At 42.5% G+C, this 18,077-nt stretch overlaps 1 protein-coding gene across 2 annotated transcripts in view; it reads right to left on the bottom strand.

Moving 5' to 3' along the window:
• TRIM24 (tripartite motif containing 24) overlaps positions 1 to 18,077 on the bottom strand; it is a 139,470-nt gene that overhangs the window by 59,094 nt on the left and 62,299 nt on the right. For both annotated transcript variants that reach the window (XR_013347313.1, XM_077828263.1), the window contains exon 3: positions 6,002 to 6,149. Coding sequence is in view for 1 of the 2 variants with exons in the window: in XM_077828263.1 (XP_077684389.1) it covers positions 6,002 to 6,149 (148 nt within the window). In the remaining variant the exon portion in view is untranslated. The remainder of the gene's footprint in view (positions 1 to 6,001; positions 6,150 to 18,077) is intronic.

The raw sequence follows: 18,077 nt of genomic DNA, 5'->3' as shown, positions 1-18,077 counted from the left end.
CTTAGAATCCCTCTTCCCCGTACCTCTCTTCCAGAACTCCAACCGAGAGCCTACTGGCTTACACCCTCATGGGGACACGTGGTAGGTGTAACACTGCTCACACAGACAGACTTTGTACAAGACTAGACCACCACTGCTCTTTACTTAACAGATAAAATAGAGTACATATCAAGAAAACACACATCCTGAACACAACACCCCTTGTTTTATTTCACCCTTCCCTTGGGAGTCCTTTGCAGTTTAGGTAAACTAGGTTCCCCCACCTGTCCAGGCTCCTGAAGTAACTTCTCTCTGCTTGAGCTGCTAAAAATGGTCAAAAGACCCCAAACAGATCAGCTCCTACACTATGGATCATAAAGCATTCTATAAGGAAATTTCTTAGATTAGAAATGCTAAAGCCTCATTCTGAAGTAAGTTTTTCATCTGTGATGATTGAGGCTGGACAGCTCCAGAATTGGATGAACATCTATGGGATCTTTTAATTAACACAAAGAACCTGGAGAACAAACCTTTCTTATGATGGAACCAAGATTATTGCTCTAAGGGAAAGAAAATGCACTACAGAGTCTAGAAACCCTCATCTTTTCACATAGTCTTCAATTAGAAGAGGCAAAAGACAAGTTAGAGAGGGTGGCTGCTGAAAGTCTATGAGAAGACCTTGTCTGAGAATCTTGACAATGTGTGGTATCAGCCCAGGTTAAGAAGGTACTTTTGGGCTTTCCTGCCACAGATCGGTGGGCTCAAATCAGCAGAGCTTATCTTGTAGAGAATCCTCTTCTGGAGAGGCCCCTCTGGCTGACTTGGGAAAGAATTCTTGGCCCCGGTGTTTTGAAAGGGATGAAAAGATTGGTGGTTCTGTGAGGACTGGGAATTGCAGAGAGATGAAGTGACCTGAACTCCAGCAAATGTCTTGACATTGGACCCGAATTAAATTATATCCAGACATCCAAAGAATTCTTAAGGACTTTGCTAGGGACGTGTCAAGCATTTTTATCCTTTGAAAGGGCAACTGAACCAGATTGCTTGTGGCAGTAGTGACCCTACCTAGAGGTGTGCGGTTCCAGGTTCTTCAACCAAGGTTTTGTGGGGGGGGAAAAAAGATCTGGAGAAGAATCTGGTGATGTCACACGAAGCATTGAAGAGGAAAGTACTAGAGAGAATGGGTGATACTGAGAGGCATTTGAGCAGACCCCATACGTATTGTGGTACCACAAAAGCCATGGAAGACAATTCAAAGTCTCTTTTCAAAAGTTTTCAGCCTTCTGGTATACAAAGTCCTTTGGAGAATTCACCCCATTAAATTGAGTTCAAAATCCTTTTTACCTGAGAAGAATCCTAAGATGAAAAAGCAATCTATCTTCAGAACGGAAGAAAAAGGTAGTCTTATCAGATTGGATTTTCATAGAGGTATAATTAATCGACTTCTTTTTTCCAGGGTAGGAGTACTGAGAGTCAATTTTCTCAAAAGATTCCAGTACAGGGAGACAGGTCTTTATACCTCTTCATCTTAAGGAGTTCTGGCTAGGAGAAGGACTTGGAGGAAAATGGGTTGCTGGTTCAGCTATCTTAAAAGTGGAACTGATCAATTCGTCCACGACTTCCAATAGTTCCTTAGATGGTGGGTGACCTAAATTACCAAATGGGAGGAAAGTTCCTCTTTGTCAGCAAGGATTATAGTGAATACTTCTGATGTCTCAAGAAATTCTTGAAAGGAAAATGGGGAGGGAAGCAAGGCAGGAAAAAGGCACTGGTGTGAGAGCTCTTCCTAGAACACTATAGACCAGTACTACTCAAAGTGGTGGTCCGCGGACTGGTGCTGGTCCATGAGCCATCAGCTGCCAGTCTGTGTGCACACTGAAGAAAAAAAATTGCCGGTTCCCCCACATCAGATACCTTGAGAAGCACTGCTATAGATAATAGAAGCTGGTTGGCACAACAGCCTGGGGACTCCCATAAAGCTCTCACTACTTCCACCATTGATTGAACTGAGGCTTGTTGGCTGTCATGATCCTGGAGCAGAGAAAGAGAAAGACCAATGCTGGGAAAAATGGTATGGGGTCAGCATGAAAATGAAGGTGTAGAAGCTAAGTGGCGTGCGAGTGGTCTGCTAGCACATGGAGCAGAATGTAAGAACGGGAACCTTAAGCTTTGTTGACAGGGCACAAATCAACCATGACGTAGTAGAACAGCAGGAACAGTGGAGTTCCTAGCCTTCATAGAATCAGACTATCAGGGTTGGAAGGGACCTCAGGAGGTCATCTAGTCCAACCCCCTGCTCGAAACAGGACCAATCCCCAACTAAATCATCCCAGCCAGGGCTTTGTCAAGCCTGACCTTAAAAACTTCTAAAGAAGGAGATTCCACCACCTCCCTAGGTAACCCATTCCAGTGTTTCACCACCCTCCTAGTGAAAACGCTTTTCCTAAACCTCCCCCACTGCAACTTGAGACCATTACTCCTTGTTCTGTCATCTGCTACCACTGAGAATAGTCTAGATCCATCCTCTTTGGAACCCCCTTTCAGATAGTTGAAAGCAGCTATCAAATCCCCCCTCATTCTTCTCTTCTGCAGACTAAACAATCCCAGTTCCCTCAGCCTCTCCTCATAAGTCATGTGTTCCAGTCCCCTAATCATTTTTGTTGCCCTCCAATGGACTCTTTCCAATTTTCCCACATCCTTCATGTAGTGTGGGGCCCAAAACTGGACACAGTACTCCAGATGAGGCCTCACCAATGTTGAATAGAGGGGAACGATCACGTCCCTCAATCTGCTGGCAATGTCCCTACTTATACAGCCCAAAATGCCGTTAGCCTTCTTGGCAACAAGGGCACACTGTTCACTCATATCTAGCTTCTCGTCCACTGTAACCACTAGGTCCTTTTCTGCAGAACTGCTGCCTAGCCATTCGGTCCCTAGTCTGTAGCAGTGCATGGGATTCTTCCGTCCTAAGTGCAGGCTTCTGCACTTGTCCTTGTTGAACCTCATCAGATTTCTTTTGGCCCAATCCTCTAATTTCTCTAGGTCCCACTGTATCCTATCCCTACCCTCCAGCGTATTTACCTCTCCTCCAGTTTAGTGTCATCTGCAGACTTGCTGAGGGTGCAGTCCACGACATCTTCCAGATCATTAATGAAGATATTGAACAAAACTGGCCCCAGGACCGACTCTTGGGGCACTCCACTTGATACTAGCTGCCAACTAGACATGGAGCCATTGATCACTACCCGTAGAGCCCAGTCTAGCCCGCTTTCTATCCATCTTATAGTCCATTAATCCAGCCCATGCTTCTTTAACTTGCTGGCAAGAATACTGTGGGAGACCGTATCAAAAGCTTTGGTAAAGACAAGTAATACGTCCATTGCTTTCCCCTCATCCACAGAGGTCGTTATCTCATCATAGAAGGCAATTAGGTTATTCAGGCACGACTTGCCCTTGGTGAATCCATGCTGACTATTCCCGATCACTTTCCTCTCCTCAAAGTGCTTCAAAATTGATTCCTTGCAGACCTGCTCCATGATTTTTCCAGGGACTGAGGGGAGGCTGACTGGCCTGTAGTTCCCCGGATCCTCCTCCTTCCCTTTTTTAAAGATGGGCACCACATTAGCCTTTTTCCAGTCATCCAGGACCTCCCCCAATTGCCATGAATTTTCAAAGGTAATGACCAATGGCTCTGCAATCACATCCGCCAATTCCTTTAGCACCTTCGGATGCAGTGCATCCGGGCCCATGGACTCGTGCTTATCCAGCTTTTCTAAATAGTCCTGATTCACTTCTTTCTCCACAGAGGGCTGGTCATCTCCTCCCCATACTGTGCTGCCCAGTGCAGTAGTCTGGGAGCTGACCTTGTTAGTGAAGACAGAGACAACAAAAAGCATTAAGTACATTAGCTTTTTCCACATCCTCTGTCACTAGGTTGCCTCCCCCATTCAGTAGGGGCCCACACTTTCCCTGACCACCTTCTTGTTGCTAACATATCTGTAGAAACCCTTCTTGTTACTCTTAACATCTCTTGCTAGCTGCAACTCCAATTGTGATTTGGCCCTCCTGATTTCACTCCTGCATGCCTGAGCAATAGTTTTGTACTCTTCCTTGGTCATTTGTCCAAGCTTCCACTTCTTGTAAGCTTCTTTTTTGTGTTTAAGATCAGCAAGGATTTCACTGTTAAGCCAAGCTGTTTGCCTGCTATATTTACTATTCTTTCTACACATCAGGACGGTTTGTTCCTGTAACCTCAATAAGGATTCTTTATAATACAGCCAGCTCTCCTGGACTCCTTTCCCCCTCAAGTTCTTCGAAGTATTCACCTGAAGACCCTCCTCTTGTCACCTGGAGATGAAGGTGAAGAGATCATGAAAAATTAGCTAATAATCTTGAGGGAAAGGAGCCCTCAGAAAGAGCTTCTGCAGACAGCTCTGTGACTGAGCATGGACTAGACGATGGAGGGATATCATCAGCATACTTATAGAGGGAGTTGAAGGCAGATTTGCACTGGAAACAAAACAATCAATCACTTGCCTGACTCTGGGCCCCAGAAAAGTCAGAAAAACCAGTAGTTCTAAGCCTGACAAGGCAATGAATTCTCATGACAGAGAACCAACTAAAAACTGGCAGTTCTTCACAATATCTTGATAATAAAAGAACAGTCATTCACATTTTATTGTGCTCAAGTCACTCAGACCATGGCATCATACAGCTCAGGGGACTGATAATAGGAAACAGAATCTTTGACTTCTTACTCACTTGTTAAAACCAGACAAGAAAACCAGTAACCAGAAGTTACCATCTAACAGCTGATCAGTAACCAATTCTAAATGAATTGGCAGTCTCAGTCTAGCTTCAGTGGACAAGTGTTAACAACATAAGAAATAATACCATACCATATGGTATTATACTGCACATGCTCAGTACCTGGAAAACTCAGATAATTTGTTAAGCACCTAAACCTGATGGCTGACAGTTAAACTTGGAACTCTTGTTACTTAACTAAAACAAGTTATAGCAAGGAAAGTTGAGAGCTAAACAGTACAGGAGGCAGTTAGTAGGGACTGGAAGAGAAAAAAATGAAAGTTTTTACTGCTTTTATCATCTCCCTGTGAGTTCAGCTGTATCCTAAAATATAAATAAATCAAGATTATTAAATACAGTAGCTTTAAGCTTAGTTTTGAAGATGAGTACCTGGTTTGAAAGCTACCCTTTGGCTATGAAGTACAAGAACAAGGGTAGCCAAGCTCATGTGCGTGCACGAGACATGGGGGGCTTGAGGAGACGACAAGAGAATGAGTGCAGTCTGAACAGGCCAAATGTGTACAACAAACCTATTAAAATTTTAGAAAAATAACTTTGCAATAAATATATTTAAAGTCGCAAAAAGTATAACAACCTTCTCCCTAATGTTTTCTTGGACTTCTAAGAAGTACTTTTCACAGTGCTTAACACACTGCCTCAAAAACAGTTTTAAAATCTTTTTAATATACAGTAAAATTATAAACTAAAGCTACACGCTTGAAAAGCAATAAGCAATGCCAGGATGTGAATTAGTAGCTAGAGGCACAATTCTTCAGCAGCTGAATGCCAAAGGAAAGCAGGAACAACCTACTGCTGCGCTCCCTGTGGTGGCTTATTGCAGTAAATTAAATGTTAATAGTTGGTAGAGCTCTACAGTGTGGGAGCTGACTGTTCGAAAGATTATCTCCTGTGCAGTCAATTTGGGAAAAGCTAGAGAATAGCTTAATACCATTTAGTGTGGAACAATATCTTAAGCATGGATTTTCCTCATTTTTCCTCATTCAAGTCTCTCTGGACCAAGCTCACACATAATGTAATCCCTTGATTTCAGTGGAGTTACACCAGGGATGAATTTATCCCTTCATGTTTAACAGGGTGAAGGGGGTTCTTAAATTTACACTAGAGTCCATATCCTCCTAAAGAAGTATACTGGCTTAAATAAAATTATCCAAGACAGATTTGCACCCAAAGTGAAGAAGAAAGCAAAATGTATTACCTGGTGATACTTCTTCTTTCTGTCTGACTGTATGGTCCTTTGTGAATTTAACCCTCTGGTGAGCTCTGATGCAGGTCTTGCATAACCATTCTACACACTCTACACAAAAACCATTGGCTTCTGCATTGTCTTCACAGCTTGTGCAGACCTGACAAGAAGGGGGAATACAAAACAGTAATTAAAATAAAACTGACAGATAACCTCAAGTTGTAAATGCATCTTGTGCATTATTTCTGGTAAGTGAGTCAAAAGGAAGAAAAATATGGTCTGAAGTACAGAACACATTACAGCGCTGTCCATTAGATACCCCCTTAACTATACAGAGTTTAAGGTGATTTTTCAAGAAAAAACTCATATAGCCAATAAAACACTTTTAAATTTAAAAAATGAATTAGCTAAAAATCAATTCAATTCCTTCTGTCTTGTACTATATATTTAGTAAACTGCTCTTGAGAAGTATTTAACTAAAGTAAGGCTGACTTTGAAAGCTTTTCTATGCATCTAGTAGCATCCATTGGACTGGTTTGTCTTCCTAGAAATACGCTCATTAATCAGCACGAGTTTCTCCTCTACTACTACTCAAGAAACTAGAAACTGTTTAAATTGTAAATAAAACTAAATGGACTGAAGATAACACTTAGCTCCCAGATAATACTGGACATCTTCATAGCATTGTAGCAGTATTAACTAATCCTTACAACACCTCTCTGTCTGTACCTGTAATGGGATTTTTGGTATAATTTAGCACTGATGGTAACAATTATGGATGTGCTAGTGTGGATAAGTCTCCATGTAGCCATCATACTGTTTAACCCTATTCCAAGCAATAGCCTCAAGTTGTCTGGAACTCTATATTCACTAGAGCCCCCACTGGTGGTGTGGAACTAGTAGGAGCAACGAGAAAATGTTAGCAATAATCGCTATTGTAGACAAGGGTTAAGAGGAAGCAAGCATTTATATATGATGGTGAAGGTATGCTTTATATATGCTTAGAACTATCCCCATTTTACAGAAGGAGAAAATTAGGGCAAAGAGGTTAAATGACTTGCTTAAGACCATATAGCAAGTCAATGACCGGACAAGGATTTGAACTCGGGAGTTCCAAATTCCCAAAGCTATGACTGCTCTCCTAGATCATGTTGCCTCTCAAGCTAAGACTCTTCCAAGAAGGAAGTCAAGACAGGGATTGTGGATAATCTCCAAGTGAAAGCAAAAGGTTTCATTAAATGTTACACGGAAAGAAAAAAAAACTTGGCTCATGCCCTTTTTCTGATTCTTTGTGATAAAGGAGGCCAGAAAGACTTTAAAAAAAAAATCAATTTTCTGCTAAGAATTCGGGTCCTATTCTAGGCTGCAAGATATGGAGAACTAAAAAAAAAAGTGATATCACAAGACCTTAGAAAATGAAAGGAACAATGGAGAGAGGAAGCAAGTTTTAGTCAGACTGTTTAAAACTTTCTACATGTTCTCCTTGACTCATGCATAACTTCAGTGACATTTTACATAAAGGAAGCATTGTTAAAGATTCGGCATCTTTAACTAAGAAGAGCTAGAACAGGCAAGTAAATATCCTTTTCTAACACCTTGTTAAAGGGGAGGGAAGAGAAGAGGTGAGATTTGACATTCCTTTTATTTCTGAAGTGCAAAACAAGCGGACATAAGAAAGAACAAAAAACAAACAAAAAAAACCCTTAAAAATCTTTCAGGCATTCTTAGCAAGTAAACTTGTTACAAGCCAGAACATTTAAATGAGTTCAAAGGATTTCAGAAATGAAGTATCCTTCCTAGGATTCCAAGTTCTTTGCCACTCTTTCTGACATATTTCAAAGCTTTCTCAGCTGGTAAAAGTTGTTAGGGCTTGAAAGACCTACCAGTCCCTTCAAATGCTGTTCAATAACTGCCAAGCAGGCGCTGCCAAATGAACTAAAGCTTCACCTCTCCTCCATGGGACAAAGCACATACTATCCTTTATTTGTGCAATGTCCTAAGACACCAAGGAAAAATCAGAGTTCTCAATTTATATTTAATTAAAAAACAAGGATCAGATGTGGTAAGTCATGTCCTCAAACAACTCTTATGTGGTAACCAGTTTTGTTTTAATCCATTTTCCATTTGAAAAAGACAAAAATGGGACTTTGTTAAAACTCACAGGAATTTCTCGGGGGGTGGGGACCAAACCATGTCCTTAATGTTATTCAAAATGTCCTTTATTTTATTAATTAGGAGAAATGCTATGCTACCGCTTCTAAATTCTCTTGTCTTTTTCCTTTTGATCAAGATTAGAAGATAGTTCTGTATTAACAATTATGCTTACAGGAAAAGCCTATAGCTACTCTACTTCCTCCTTACTAGTTATAATATTTGTAATAGCACAAGGCGCTCATTCAGATCTCACGGGGGCTTCAGTAAAAACTGAAGATACTCCTCGCATCACAGAAAGGTCCCTACATATATTTATCTTTGTACAGGATTGTTTCTATTCATAAAAAAATTAAAATTTACTTTTGAAAATCCAGGTAAGGCAACATCCTGTTAGAGACTTAGAAGGCCTTCACTGCAATCAGGCAAACTATATTTTAGGTAGCAAAGGGGTACAGCAAGCAAAAGTTTCCAGTTTAGGAAGAATGCCAAGAAGCAGGTAAATCTGGAGGACTATTCACTCACCAAGTGTTCCAAAATTTGCCAATCTTAATTGGTTGCATCTAATTGCCCACAACAGAAGATGAGAAAAAATATGAAACTAAGTATTCCAAAAAGTTTAGAAATGCCACTTCTTGGCATCTGTATTGTGTGTTGATTTAATATGACTAAATGAACGAAAAATCACCAAGGACATTCGTTTATTTGAACTCTTCTCCCTTTCTCTGGGCACCCTCAACCACACATGGCTCCAAATATGAGCTGAGTATTCCAAAACCCACATACCGAAACTCCACCACTTCCCTTCTTCAACAGTATTTCATCAGCTCCCCCTCTCACAAACACAACGTGACAAAAAACAAACTCCGATTTTTCCTCCCAACCCTTCTACCCCCTTCACTATCATTAACAGCTCCACTATACTTCCATCACACAGGCTTGCTATGCTAGTGTCTACCAGACTTCTCTCTCCACTTTTTCCATTCCCAAGATCTAATCCTGTTGCTTCTTTTTTGACATCTCAAACAAAACCCATCCTCTCTTCTCCATTCCTACAACAAAACCCTTTATAATTCAACTCAATCATAGTAAGCAACATACCTGGTTATGTCCAACCTATACAAAAACACTTATTTAGAAGTGTCCTTTCCCTCTTCTGGTGCTGGACGCGGACAATAGGATACAGGACTAAGCACAACATGGGTCTGATCCAGAGTGGCAATTCCCACATGGTTAATAGCTTCCTCTCCTTTTTCCAAATCAAAATCAAAAACTTAATTTTCACAAGGCCTTGCACAGCTCTACCTCACCTTTTATTTCTTTTCATCTCTAATTCTTCCTCTGCCTGTGCTCGTAATTATCTTAATTTATTCTGTCTCCTTCAAAGCTGTCCTGTAGTCTTGGAACTCCTTCTTTCTCTTTGTACACAACACAGTCACCCTATTTATTTTCAAAACCTCAACATTCAATTATTTTCAAAGTCTTTCAGTAAGTCAGAGTGTCAAAAAACCCCAAAGGATCTGCACCTTCCTCTGCTCATTCAGCATATTTACATTAGGGTTACCCAGGGGTTGCCTGAAGATAAGACTAGCAATTGTTTATGGCACTACAGACATTCCCCTTCTCTCCCTCTGATATGCCCTCCAGGCTGGGCCCTTAATTCAGCCATGCAACAGCCAGGAAGACCCATTACACTGGAAGTATTCCTCAGGAACTTTCATTAACTTTATACCTCCCTTCTGTTACTGAAGCTTGAAGGCACAGCCATGGATAGGGTAATAAGTCAAAGCCAGCTCTGAACACGCTGCTTTTTTTGAGGGGGAGGATGTTGACATTTTGATGGTTTCCCACTTCCCTTGTAATAAATTTATTGTTCAGGGAAGTCAAGAAGAGAATGCTCTCTTATCTTCCCCAGTTAAATTTTAAATTATGTTCCCAGAAGATGAGATTCTTTGCATTGCAAATGTTTCAAATAAGTCTTTCATTCATGGAATGGCTATATATCACAATAGGTTATCTGTAACACGTAGTTCTTTGGAGGGTTTTATTAACATGACCCATTACCATTCTTACGTCTGGAATTGTTCTGTGAAGAGTAGGCTCCCCATCCCTTATGTACCTGGATGAAACGCAGCAGGAGTAAACAGTGGACTACTTAACACATATTATGATTTCTACTGCCTTCACAGTACAACTTGAAACAAACAAACTTTGCTCTTATTTGAAAGTTGTATTTTTGAAAAATCTCCCTAAGCTAGAATAAACTGCTCCTTCTTCTTGATGTCATAGGTGTAAAAGCCAGTTTCAGAAAAGAAACACTGGGTTCAAGCCACTACCTCTTGTATAGCAGCCCTGGCTTGTTCTCGCCAATGGAAGTTTCTTGAAGAATACCTGACAAACTGTTAAATACAAAACTTAACTAAACAATGGGTGGATATCTATATAGGCAGAAAATATTTCCAGAAATCCAACTTTCATATAACAAAGTCTGATTATTTTCCTTTATGATCACTTTCTAGAGCAGATCCATTCAAACAAAACAGAACCGTGCATCAGGCTGGACTAATTTAAATCAAAGTGATATAAATCAGCAAACAGGAAACTGATCTAAATCAGATTTTAATCATGATTTCCATTTCTATTTTTTAGTTCTTTTCCTACAGAAAGATTGGTTCTCATTAATTGGTAACCATTAAAACATGTCATTTGCCACCAAAGATAGCTTTTACACAAATTACGCACTTTATACTACATTTGGTGTTCTTTATACTAAACCAGCAGGATACACTATATGTATACACATTTATTTAAGCAATTATGTAGCTTAATTTACCTTTATTCAGATTTATAATGTAATCAAAAAAATCTAACATTCACTCTTTTTCCAGTATCTGATTAATATTTTATGTGGGGTTTGTGTAAAGCTCCATTTAGATAGAAATTCAAATTCAATTAAAAATACACATAGTATTTTAATTTTTCTTATTAAATCCGTACTGGATACATAAGAAAAAGGTTTATCAAAATGTGTGTCATTTAAAACTGATTTATTAAACAAAGGAAGTATTATCTGTAGTTAATGAATTCAAATGATATTTTTTCCAGTCACCATGTCCCTCAAGTTTCAGAGTAACAGCCGTGTTAGTCTGTATTCGCAAAAAGAAAAGGAGTACTTGTGGCACCTTAGAGGCTAACCAATTTATTTGAGCATGAGCTTTCGTGAGCTACAGCTCACTTCATCGGATGCATACTGTGGAAACTGCAGAAGACATTATATACACCGAGACCATGAAACAATACCTCCTCCCACCCCACTCTCCTGCTGGTAATAGCTTATTTAAAGTGATCATCAAGTTTGGCCATTTCCAGCAGAAATCCAGGTTTTCTCACCCTCCGCCTCCCCCCCCACCCCCACAGACACAAACTCACTCTCCTGCTGGTAATAGCCCTTCCAAAGTGACCACTCTCTTTAAAATGAGTATGATAATCAAGGTGGGCCATTTCCAGCACAAATCCAGGTTCTCACCCCCCCCACCCCCTTTTTTCAAAAAAACACACACACAAAAACTCACTCTCCTGCTGGTAATAGCTTATCCAAAGCGACCACTCTCCCTACAATGTGCATGATAATCAAGGTGGGCCATTTCCAGCATAAATCCAAGTTTAACCAGAACGTGGGGGGGGGGGGGGGGGGGGGAAGCGGGGAACAAGGGGAAATAGGCTACCTTGCATAATGACTTAGCCACTCCCAGTCTCTATTTAAGCCTAAATTAATAGAATCCAATTTGCAAATGAATTCCAATTCAGCAGTTTCTCGCTGGAGTCTGGATTTGAAGTTTTTTTGTTGTAAGATAGCGACCTTCATGTCTGTGATTGCATGACCAGAGAGACTGAAGTGTTCTCCGACTGGTTTATGAATGTTATAATTCTTGACATCTGATTTGTATCCATTTATTCTTTTACGTAGAGACTGTCCAGTTTGACCAATGTACATGGCAGAGGGGCATTGCTGGCACACGATGGCATATATCACATTGGTAGATGTGCAGGTGAACGAGCCTCTGATAGTGTGGCTGATGTTATTAGGCCCTTTGATGGTGTCCCCTGAATAGATATGTGGGCACAGTTGGCAATGGGCTTTGTTGCAAGGATAGGTTCCTGGGTTAGTGGTTCTGTTGTGTGGTATGTGGTTGTTGGTGAGTATTTGTTTCAGGTTGGGAGGCTGTCTGTAGGCAAGGACTGGCCTGTCTCCCAAGATTTGTGAGAGTGTTGGGTCATCCTTCAGGATAGCTTGTAGATCCTTAATAATGCGTTGGAGGGGTTTTAGTTGGGGGCTGAAGGTGACGGCTAGTGGCGTTCTGTTATTTTCTTTGTTAGGCCTGTCCTGTAGTAGGTGACTTCTGGGAACTCTTCTGGCTCTATCAATCTGTTTCTTCACTTCCGCAGGTGGGTATTGTAGTTGTAAGAATGCTTGATAGAGATCCTGTAGGTGTTTGTCTCTGTCTGAGGGGTTGGAGCAAATGTGGTTGTATCACAGAGCTTGGCTGTAGACGATGGATCGTGTGGTGTGGTCAGGGTGAAAGCTGGAGGCATGTAGGTAGGAATAGCGGTCAGTAGGTTTCCGGTATAGGGTGGTGTTTATGTGACCATCGTTTATTAGCACTGTAGTGTCCAGGAAGTGGATCTCTTGTGTGGACTGGACCAGGCTGAGGTTGATGGTGCGACGGAAATTGTTGAAATCATGGTGGAATTCCTCAAGGGCTTCTTTTCCATGGGTCCAGATGATGAAGATGTCATCAATATAGCGCAAGTAGAGTAGGGGCTTTAGGGGACGAGAGCTGAGGAAGTGTTGTTCTAAGTCAGCCATAAAAATGTTGCCATACTGTGGGGCCATGCGGGTACCCATAGCAGTGCCGCTGATCTGAAGGTATACATTGTCCCCAAATGTAAAATAGTTATGGGTAAGGACAAAGTCAAAGTTCAGGCACCAGGTTAGCCGTGACATTATCGAGGATAGTGTTCTTGACGGCTTGTAGTCCATCTTTGTGTGGAATGTTGGTGTAGAGGGCTTCTACATCCATAGTGGCCAAGATGGTGTTATCAGGAAGATCACCGATGGATTGTAGTTTCCTCAGGAAGTCAGTGGTGTCTCGAAGGTAGCTGGGAGTGCTGGTAGCATAGGGCCTGAGGAGGGAGTCTACATAGCCAGACAATCCTGCTGTCAGGGTGCCAATGCCTGAGATGATGGGGCGCCCAGGATTTCCAGGTTTATGGATCTTGGGTAGCAGATAGAATATCCCAGGTCGGGGTTCCAGGGGTGTGTCTGTGCGGATTTGATCTTGTGCTTTTTCAGGAAGTTTCTTGAGCAAATGCTGTAGTTGCTTTTGGTAACTCTCAGTGGGATCATAGGGTAATGGCTTGTAGAAAGTGGTGTTGGAGAGCTGCCGAGCAGCCTCTTGTTCATATTCCGACCTATTCATGATGAGAACAGCACCTCCTTTGTCAGCCTTTTTGATTATGATGTCAGAGTTGTTTCTGAGGCTGTGGATGGCATTGTGTTCTGCACGGCTGAGGTTATGGGGCAAGTGATGCTGCTTTTCCACAATTTCAGCCCATGCACGTTGGCGGAAGCAGTCTAAGGAGAAGTCCAGTCTGCTGTTTCGACCTTCAGGAGGAGTCCACCTAGAATCCTTCTTTTTGTAATGTTGGTAGGGAGGCCTCTGTGGATTAGTATGTTGTTCAGAGAAAACCTAGATTTCTGCTGGAAATGGCCCAACTTGATGATCACTTTAGATAAGCTATTACCAGCAGGAGAGTGGGGTGGGAGGAGGTATTGTTTCATGGTCTCTGTGTATATAATGTCTTCTGCAGTTTCCACAGTATGCATCCAATGAAGTGAGCTGTAGCTCACGAAAGCTCATGCTCAAATAAATTGGTTAGTCTCTAAGGTGCCACATGTCCCTCAAGATTCTGGAACAAGTAGATCATCCTTTTAGGCCTAGTTCTTATTCACAGACTGGAGGGAACAAACAAGCTTTCCTGCTTTTCAACTCCACATTGGTTTCTTAACTTTGAATCAACTAGTCATTGAACTAGTTGAACAAACAAAGAAAATATGCCTTTTGCACCTGCAGAAAAGGCTACTGCTGTCAAACGTTAGCTTAGCATATCAATAGACCCTGATTCAGGTGCTTAGCCATAGAACTCCACCAGTTCAGTGGTCTGACTTCAAGATTTGGAAGCAAATGTAGTGATTCTTTTTTTTTTTTTTTTTAATTTAAATAATTTAATAAACCATACTAAGTTTAGGCCTTAACATAAAATGACATTTTAAATGACAACTTGAGGTTTATTTTAAAAAAATCTGTATTTGACTGAAATTTAAAAAATATATATCCAATTTAAATCATAAAAACCTCATTTTTATCCACCCTGTGATGCAGTTTCTTTCGAACACAAAGGAGGGTGAAAAGAAAGTTACCTTTTCCGTAACTGGTGTTCGAGATGCGTTGCTCATGTCCATTCCATGTTAGGTGTGTGTGCTCGCCACATGCACCGGTGCCGGAAGTTTTTCCCCTCGGTATCCATAGGGTACCAGCTCTGGCACCCTCTGGAGTGCCCGAGTATAAAAATATTGCTCGGGCATGTAGGAATGAAATCAGGAGGGCCAAATCACACCTGGAGCTGCAGCTAGCAAGAGATGTTAAGAGTAACAAGAAGGGTTTCTTCAGGTATGTTGGCAACAAGAAGAAAGCCAAGGAAAGTGTGGGCCCTTTACTGAATGAGGGAGGCAACCTAGTGACAGAGGATGTGGAAAAAGCTAATGTACTCAATGCTTTTTTTGCCTCTGTCTTCACGAACAAGGTCAGCTCCCAGACTGCTGCGCTAGGCAACACAGCATGGGGAGTAGGTGGCCAGCCCTCTGTGGAGAAAGAAGTGGTTAGGGACTATTTAGAAAAGCTGGACGTGCACAAGTCCATGGGGCCGGATGCGTTGCATCCGAGAGTGCTAAAGGAACTGGCGGCTGTGATTGCAGAGCCATTGGCCATTATCTTGGAAAACTCGTGGCGAACGGGGGAAGTCCCGGATGACTGGAAAAAGGCTAATGTAGTGCCAATCTTTAAAAAAGGGAAGGAGGAGGATCCTGGGAACTACAGGGCAGTCAGCCTCACCTCAGTCCCTGGAAAAATCATGGAGCAGGTCCTCAAGGAATCAATCCTGAAGCACTTACACAAGAGGAAAGTGATCAGGAACGGTCAGCATGGATTCACCAAGGGAAGGTCATGCCTGACTAATCTAATTGCTTTCTATGATGAGATTACTGGTTATGTGGATGAAGTGAAAGCAGTGGATGTTTTGTTTCTTGACTTTAGCAAAGCTTTTGATATGGTCTCCCACAGTATTCTTGCCAGCAAGTTAAAGTAGTATGGGATGGATGAATGCACTATAAGGTGGGTAGAAAGTTGGCTAGATTGTCGGGCTCAACGGGTAGTGATCAATGGCTCCATGTCTAGTTGGCAGCCGGTATCAAGTGGAGTGCCCCAAGAGTCGGTCCTGGGGCCGGTTTTGTTCAATATCTTCATAAATGATCTGGAGGATGGTGTGGATTGCACTCTCAGCAAATTTGCGGATGATACTAAACTAGGAGGAGTGGTAGATATGGTGGCAGGTAGGAATAGGATACAGAGGGACCTAGACAAATTGGGAGGATTGGGCCAAAAGAAATCTGATGAGGTTCAACAAGGACAAGTGCAGAGTCCTGCACTTAGGACGGAAGAATCCCATGCACCACTACAGACTAGGGACCGAATGGCTAGGCAGCAGTTCTGCAGAAAAGGACCTAGCGGTTACAGTGGGCGAGAAGCTAGATATGAGTCAACAGTGTGCCCTTGTTGCCAAGAAGGCCAATGGCATTTTGGGCTGTATAAGTAGGGGCATAGCCAGCAGATCGAGGGACGTGATCGTTCCCCTCTATTCGACATTGGTGAAGCCTCATCTGGAGTACTGTGTCCAGTTTTGGGCCCCACACTACAAGAAAGATGTGGAGAAATTGGAGAGAGTCCAGCGAAGGGCAACAAAAATGATTAGGGGTCTGGAACACATGACTTATGAGGAGAGGCTGAGGGAACTGGGATTGTTTAGTCTGCAGAAGAATGAGGGGGGATTTGATAGCTGCTTTCAACTACCTGAGAGGTGGTTCCAAAGAGGATGGTTCTAGACTATTCTCAGTGGTAGAAGATGACAGGACAAGGAGTAATGGTCTCAAGTTGCAGTGGGGGAGGTTTAGGTTGGATATTAGGAAAAACTTTTTCACTAGGAGGGTGGTGAAACACTGGAATGGGTTACCTAGGGAGGTGGTAGAATCTCCTTCCTTAGAAGTTTTTAAGGTCAGGCTTGACAAAGCCCTGGCTGGGATGATTTAATTGGGGATTGGTCCTGCTTTGAGCAGGGGGTTGGACTAGATGACCTCCTGAGGTCCCTTCCAGCCCTGAGATTCTATGATTCTATGACTTTATGGTGCACACATGACACTGTATAAGGTGTGCTTTCGGCTCTCCCCACCCTCAGTTCCTTCTTGCCAGAAACTCCAACAGTGGGGAAGGGGGGTGGATCATGGAATGGACATGAGCAACACATCTCACAGAACAGCAGTTATGGAAAAGGTAACTGTCTTTTCTTCAAGTGCTTGCTCATGTCCATTCCATGTTAGGGGATTCCCAAGCAGTACCATCGGAGGTGAACAGGAATTCACGGGTGTGCAGATTGCAACCATGCTCTGCCGAACCCAGCGTCATTTCTAGCTTGCTGTGTGATGGTGTAGTGTGCTGTGAACATGTGCACCGAAGACCATGTCACAGCCCTGCAAATGTCCTGGACAGGGACATGCGCCAGGAAGGCCACAGAGGACGCTTCAGCTCCCATCGAGTGGGCCTTCACAATAGGCAGCAGTTGGACCTGTGCTAGCTCGTAGCAGGTCCAGATACAGGAGGTAATCTGATTAGAGATCCTCCAAGAGGACACTGGAGGGCCCTTCATCCTATCCGCTGTCGCAATGAAGAGCTGGGTCGACCTGCAGAAGGGTTTGGTACGCTTGAGGTAAAACACCAAGGGACGCCAAACATCCAAGGCACGCAGCCGCTTCTCCTCAGCGGTCTTGTGCGGCTTAGGGCAGAATACCAGGAGAAAGATATCCTGGTTGACATGGAAGGAGACCACCACCTTTGGCAGGAAGGCCAGATGGGGTTGCAGTTGTACCTTGTAGGACACTGTATATGATCTGTTTTCTAATCCACGAGGGTGCACAGTATTATTGAGTTTCAGAAATGCTCATATGCTAAGCCATGACTCCTGAAGGAACTCCATAATTTTTAGAGACTTAAGACCTTGAGAATGACGAATGAAGTCCTGCTATACAAATTTTGTGATCCGCACCCCAGTCAAAAAGGCCTCAATGCCCGAGATACTAGTGATAGAAAGCTGAAAGGCAAATACAAATAAAAAACCCTTGATCTTGTCAATAAGATTACCTCAACTAGTTCGGTCATAGCTCTCTGAACTAAGGTTCTGGGAAGCTTATAGAATCAAACAAATGTAGGGTTGGAAGAGGCGTTCAGATGTCATCTAATCCACACCCCTGTGCTGACACAGGACAAAATAAACCCAGACCGTCCCTGGCAGGTGTTTGTCCAACCTGTCTTTAAAAACCTCCAATGACTGGGATTCTACAACCTTCCTCCGAAGACTATCCCAGAACTTAACTCCCTTATAGTTGGAAAGTTCCTTCTCATTTCTAACCTAAAACGCCTTTTTCTGCAATACTCCAGTTGAGGCCTTACCAGTGCCAAGCAGAGTCGGACAATTGTCTCCCATGTCTTCCATATGATACTCCTAATACAACCCAAAATATTAGCCCTTTTTGCAATTGCATCACATTGAT

Source organism: Eretmochelys imbricata, chromosome 1 (assembly GCF_965152235.1).
Source record: "Eretmochelys imbricata isolate rEreImb1 chromosome 1, rEreImb1.hap1, whole genome shotgun sequence".
NCBI lineage: Eukaryota > Metazoa > Chordata > Testudines > Cheloniidae > Eretmochelys > Eretmochelys imbricata.
This window is presented reverse-complemented; position numbering and strand designations above follow the sequence as displayed.